At 30.4% G+C, this 6,839-nt stretch overlaps 1 protein-coding gene and 1 long non-coding RNA gene across 3 annotated transcripts; one reads left to right on the top strand and one right to left on the bottom strand.

Moving 5' to 3' along the window:
* Positions 1–620: 620 nt before the first annotated feature.
* Positions 621–1,944, bottom strand: LOC122586491. 2 transcript variants are annotated; one of them, XR_006322012.1, is made up of 3 exons: positions 1,818–1,944; positions 897–1,016; positions 621–794 (listed from the first exon to the last, which is right to left on the bottom strand). It is a non-coding gene; the product is annotated as an uncharacterized LOC122586491 (long non-coding RNA). The 2 variants fall into 2 exon arrangements; XR_006322011.1 differs by lacking the exon at positions 1,818–1,944 and adding an exon at positions 1,110–1,200.
* Positions 1,945–2,379: 435 nt separating this feature from the next.
* Positions 2,380–3,174, top strand: LOC122586489 (dehydration-responsive element-binding protein 1E-like). The gene has a single exon (XM_043758473.1). The coding sequence runs from the start codon at positions 2,452–2,454 to the stop codon at positions 3,127–3,129; it is 678 nt and encodes a 225-aa protein (XP_043614408.1). The 5' UTR covers positions 2,380–2,451; the 3' UTR covers positions 3,130–3,174.
* The last annotated feature ends 3,665 nt before the right edge of the window (positions 3,175–6,839 follow it).

Here is a 6,839-nt window from a genome sequence, read left to right as displayed (position 1 = left end):
TTCGAATCTCATTTCCTACATTTGTAAGAGTGGATTATTAGGGGGGTTTTCGAGAATCCTGGGTTTTATCCCAGGCATGCGTGGTTTGAGTAACGCATACTGCCTAATTAGATGTCAATGTTGTGTTTCGAATGCTAACTACTAATTATTAACACGATGTTTAAAAAAAAAATCGTGAATTTGTTCGTATGATGGATATTGAAGGATTAATTCCAATTTATTATTTTTTTTATGAACCAAACAAGTTATGAAATGAAATCTGAATTCTTTCATCTCAACTAAACATGATATGAAATGAACTTTAAATTTCAATTTCATTGAATTCCAACGAATTCTACGAATCAAACAACTTAACACATTTATTAATTAAGCAAAGGAGAATCAAGATGTATTGATTGACGGATACTTCGTGAAAAATGCAGTTTAGCCAAAACCAAGTAAACCAACCAGATTAATAAATACAAGCAAGATCGTTGGAAACTTATAACCTACACTCTCAAGTTGTCTACCCTAATTTTCATACTTAAAAGTATTCCTATATATTAGAGATCGAACAAATCAAGCGCTATTATTTTAGGCCGAGCTAAATTTATCGATCCCAAATAATACGTATAGTTTGGTAATCCTCGATCAGCTCGTTCTAGAAACCTATGAATAAGCAAAAGGAAGTCTATACTTCCCATTTGTCTACCCTAATTTTAATAAGTATATATCATTCCTGTCAAAAGTCATGTTTTCGATCAGATTAAGCTTTTTCGGGTCCATGATTTTAAGTTTATCTCCTCCTCAATCACCTGCATATATATATATATATATTTTGGTCTACCATAACCTGTTCATTAAATAAAATAGAATATATATATATAATATATATAGTTTCCACTTTCCAGACGTACGCTAGCTAGGCGTGTCCTGTAAGTGCTCGGAGAGCTCTTGATCTAGTCATAAGTCTTCTAAAATCTTTTGAGCTTGATGAATCCGTCGGTATTCTCTCAACCCGATATGTATTCTTCAATCTGTGACAAATGATGCAGTTGGAAGATTTAGAGCAATTAATTATCACTATCGATCATGTGTAGTATAGTAGTAGATCAAATATAATATCATACAATTAAGTTTTCTACCAAAGTGTTTAATGAAAGATATCAACAAGTGAAATAGTACTTATGAGATCGATGAGACAATTTATATCTATTTTTAAGATTTGCAAATTAAGAAACTGGACCAGAAATCTTTGAAAAAGAGAAAAATAACGAAAAGAGAATAGGGTATAAAAGAAGAATATTTTTTTTTATATTCTAGTAATACATTATTTGAAAAAGTCTAGAAGAAGGAAGCTAGCATCTGGTGTATATATATATATAGAGAGAGAGAGAGAGAGAGAGGGGAAAAAAAAGGCAACAGTGTGGTGATGAAAGAAAAAAGATTTGAATTGTAGAATACTTAGATTCATTAATATGGGAAGAAATTAAATAGCGAGGAAATAAAATAGGAGTTAGCTAGATGGAGGTATGAACATATATAGATTGAAATTATTAGGGGATATTGTGAATGATAACAACAGAAATTAAACAAATCTGCGAGACGGATAGATGAGAAAGAAGATATAGCTAGATCGATCGAAGAAGATGATATAGAAAAGGGATGACAACAGAAAACAATATACGTTAACTGTTGAAAACAATATTGTAACATGATAGATTCTGAATTCCTTAAGCTCGATCATCGAAACAATTGGGTCAGACTAATTACATAACTAAACCAGATTTGGAAGATTGGGACATATCGATGCATGACTTTCAATTCTTAATTTATACCTGCTTTTAATGGTAAGATATCGGCTTTTGATGGGGGCTCTCTCAGGTCTACTCAATCGCCCGTGTCTTCCTACTCTCTAAATCTCTAATATCTATATCTACTTTGATACGAGTATATAAACTATAACCAAATATAATTCAATGTTAAATTTCTGTTAAGTAGAAATGATATGCAGAACTGTTTATGAAGGCTGAAAACAAAACTTAACACATATACAACGCGTAATGTATAACTGTGTAAATAGGAGTATATTTTATATTGTGGGATATCATCATTATTATTATTAATAGTAATAAAGTCTAGCTTTTATAATGCAACTAACATATATCGGACTAGTTACCTACTGTATGTTTTTAATCCAAAAAAATATCTATTAATTATTTAATATTATTTACATTTTATAATAACAAAATAATCGTTCAATATAAAGACACAATCGAATTAAACTTAGATTATTTTATAATAACAAATCTTTCAATATCATCAATTAAACTTTGGACACTATATTTAGACAAAATATCTTATTCCCATCCATATAAATAGTGGACCATTTGCATTTCATTAACTTACAGCTATAGCTCCACAATAACTTCATTCACTAGTAAATTGCAAAAGCTACAATTAATTTTATACATGGATTCATTTGTCGAATCTAAATATATCATTCATTCACTTTCACCCATTGATCATCATGAAACAACTACAACCTCATCTCTAAGTACTTCTGATTACTCTTCTGAACCAGAAGTGCTAATGTTGGCTTCAGAAAACCCGAAAAAACCGGCGGGGAGGAAGAAGTTTAAGGTGACCCGACACCCGGTTTACCGAGGAGTAAGAAGTAGAAACAACGGTAAATGGGTTTGTGAAGTGAGACATCCAGACACACAGTCTAGGGTATGGCTAGGGACACATCCAAATGCTGAAATGGCAGCTAGAGCACATGACGTGGCAGTTTTAGCCATGCGGGGTCCATCCGCGTGTCTCAATTTCCGGGACTCGGTATACAGGTTACCTGTCCCGGAATCAAGCAAGATAAAAGATATACAAAAAGCCGCGGCAAAGGCCGCGGAGGCGTTTAGATATACCGAGGTAGTGGTGGTGATTGAGCAACGGAGGCCGGAGATAAGTAATAATAATAATTATAATTATATGGATGAAGAAGAGGTGTTTGGGATGCCAGGGTTTTTTGCCAGCATGGCGGAGGCACTCATGGTACCACCACTAATTGATCAGACGGTGGGGTATACTTCTTCTAGTTTTGTCGATAATAATATGGATATTTTCGTCGACATGTCTTTATGGAATGTGTAGGGTTTTTTTTTTTTTTGTTTGTGCAAGTGTGAATTATTTTTTATTTTTTTCCTTCTTTTTTGATTTTCACTTTCTATATTTTTGTTCCTTTGTGGCCTAAACCTTTTTCGTTAAAAGCCACAAAAGTGAACTTAGTAGTTAGTAATGTTAAAAAAGAATTTATATTCTATATTCTTATATATAATATTTGATTATAATGATGAGTTTTCGTATTAAAATATGATATTGTATTGAGTTTTCGTTGAAAATCAGCATTTTATTACTTTTTCTTCTCTCACGGCATAATAAAATGGGACATCGTCGTTCAATGTGGAAAGGATATATATATATCAGAGTTAAAAGTGAAGTCTGTAAATTAAGATATGAAAAATAAAATAAAATGATGTGACACCAACGTCCGGGATCGATTTTTGGTGTTGCTTACATATAGTGATGCTTTTGGAGGCTTTAGAAAAAGATGTTATAGAGATGAATTTTTGGTTACAAGCGAAAGGTTCCTTCCACTCTACGTGGATCCATTTGCTTCAATCTCCTTCTCATTTAACTAGACCAGAATGAAGTTAATTATGTGGTGATATATAGTGCCTAGTTTTGATGAAATACAATGTCGGAGGCTACTTTTGATGAAATAGAGTTACTTCCGTTTAATTGGATTATAAATAAAAGCAAAACCATATTCTTAGGTGGTAAAGTAATCAATAAGGTGTTTGATATGATGAAATCATAAAAATTGAAAGCGTTATAAAATATATATATATATATATATAAAAGTAAATAATAAGAAAATAAAGTATGGTATAAAAAAATTAATATAAGATATATAATATATGTTGTATGGTATAAAAAAAATTAATATAAAAAAATTAAAAATAAAGTGAAAAAATAAATAATAAACTTTTTACAAGTTAATTATTTTATTATTTATTAAATAATTAAGATTAGTATATAAAAACCCATCAAAATTAAAAATAAAAGAGAAACATTTTCATTATGTCAAATTCTTAAAAAGAATAGAGAGAATGAGAATTATTATTATTATTTTTTTTTTTTTTCATTTTCATGCTCTTGTTTAATTAAACAAAAGAAGTCATTTTCATTCATTATCTCATTTCCATTACATAATATCATAAAATATACTGACCATGAATTGTCTTTAAACCTTAAACCATAAAAGTCATAAACCAAGACTACAACACCAAAAATATCAAGCTTTGAGACAAGGGATAGGGGTCCAATTTCGCACCAATTATTGTCACGCATATTGAGTATATATTGTCAAAAATAGAGGCAATTGCCTTTTAGAAGTATACTAAAAATAAACACTCGCGCGTTGCCGCGGAGCTTTTATAGTAACGTTGTGGACAATGATTCATTAAGCTTAAACACGCCGCATATTATATTATACACCTTGTGGCGAGACTCAAGTAGATTATCTTTTCAGATGACAATGTTTTGGTACAGATTTGATAAAGTCACCAACAAACATTTATTTGACATTGTAACAATAAAGCATTTTATTGATAGGCTAAAATGTAAAAGATAAAAACTTTAAGGGGTTAAAAGGTAAATACGTAAAAGTTGATGGGCTAAACTGTAAAAGGAAAAAACTTTGGGGGTTAAAAAGTAAAGATAAAACTTTAGGGAGTTAAAATGTAAAGTAGTAAAAGGTGATGGGCTTAAATGTAAAAGGTAAAATCTTTAGGGGGTTAAAAGGTAAAGAGTTCAAAGTTGCATGCATGTGTAGTTGTACTATGTGCATAGAAACTTATAAAAAAACCAGTTGGTTTTTAGTATATATATAAATATAAAATCGTAGATCAAAAGCTTGAATACTTAAAGATGCCTACGCCGATGATGTAAAGATTCTTTTTGTGCAAAAATTAAAGAGCAGATAAAAGTTTTAAATTTTTTTTTTTAATTATTAACTTAAAAATTCTTCTAAAACTATATGAATGTAACAAATGGCCGGAATCCACTTAATCGATTTCATAATCTTCCTGGCAATTGAATTTCTAAAAGTGACCATTCTAAAGTTATATTGTGAAAGTTTGTTACTCCTATAAGGGTGGGGGGAGAGCTTCCCCACTCCTCCCCGATTTTTCTTCTCCTCCCCTCCCCTCCCCTAATTCTAAGAGCACCTCGCCACCCCACCCCCTCCCCACCCTTTTCTATTTAATTTTATTTCTATTTATTTTTAAAAACTAAATTTTTTATTTAATAAATTAAAGTACAACTAAAAAACATAAACACTACAAAATTAAACACTTTATAAACAAATTTAAATTTTTTTTTTTTAAACACTACAAAATTAAAACAATATGATAGTATGTTAGAAGAAATAAAAAAAAAATATTATAAAAAATATAATTTTAACCTATTTTAATAAAAAGTTAAAAGTCCAAGAGGTAAAATGTAAAACTAAAATTACATATATTTGACTTTTTGTGGTCTTCTGTGCTCGTCTTCTCCACCCTCCAAACCACACTATATATATATATATATATTATATGTACATGTATGAATGGAAATGAGGTATTTCATTAAAAAAAAAAAAATTAGTAACGGTTACAATGAGAGGCACCAAAACCGGCACACGCGCTCCCCAATTTCCTCCCCACCCCACCGGTACCGGTCCCCTCCCCTACCCACTCCGGCCACCCTAAGGGTTTTAATGTACAAATATAAAATTAAATGTAGATAGATTTTCATCTTTGTTGGTAAAACTCTTGTCACGAGATAAAGAGGAATATCCAATATTTGACACATGTGATAATTTATTTGTATTTGGGTTAGTAATTTGATATATGCTAAAACTATACCTTCCTTTGTATATTAAAGATTGTTCAGTAAACCATTTTCCACATTATTTCGAGTTTATAACTCATTAAAAATTTTAAAATGATTAGCTCCTTGAATCATAGATTCATAGATTAGAGTCATAAACGACTTAATTAAAATCCACGTAGAGTGGTCGTAACCTTAAGGCTACAAAATCTATATCTATCTAATGACTACAGAAAATTTTTAAATGTGTAACTTATTGAATCATAGATAAGACAACGTTTAACCCTGACATTTATAAGGCCCTAAATTTATGTATTTTTAGTTACTTATTATAAATAACCCCTTATAAAACATAATTACTTCTTCTATTTTAGGAAATTCAGCATTTTTATATTCAAAATATCCTTATTTTTTAATCATAATTCCCATATACACATAATCTATACTTTTATACTATTGAATAAATAAAACAGCTCTCTTTTTATAAGTTATGAAAGAATTATCTAAAATACCATTAATGATTAAATTACAATATCAGTCATTTAACCAAAATATATCCATTAACTTTTTACATCAACTACCTTTACATCAATTATATACATTGCTCGAAAGCCGCCTCCACCAACAACAGTCGACCCCACAACCACACCGTTGTTGCCACAACCACCGTCGCATTGCGTGGGTACCGTGCTAGTTTGTATAGATATGTTGTAAATTAATCATAATATCTTGATAATTTTAGAGGTAAAAAAAAAGAGTTCAAAATAGATTTGATAAAAATAAATAAATAAATACACCACTTAAAAAGTTCGGGACAACCCATTCGAAAATTTATGTTTTGTTTTAATCAAATGCCACTCACAGCTAGCCACGAAGATCCACCCCTTTCCATTGCAATTCATTTAATTTGACTCTCCTTTTTTATT

This window comes from Erigeron canadensis, chromosome 2 (assembly GCF_010389155.1).
Source record: "Erigeron canadensis isolate Cc75 chromosome 2, C_canadensis_v1, whole genome shotgun sequence".
Lineage (NCBI taxonomy): Eukaryota > Viridiplantae > Streptophyta > Magnoliopsida > Asterales > Asteraceae > Erigeron > Erigeron canadensis.
The sequence above is the reverse complement of the archived record's forward strand: the minus strand, read 5'-3'. Positions and strand labels throughout refer to the sequence as shown.

Bases quoted from the DNA above. Each gene is read 5' to 3' on its own strand.
- LOC122586489 (XM_043758473.1), top strand. From the start codon at position 2,452: ATGGATTCATTTGTCGAATCTAAATATATCATTCATTCACTTTCACCC.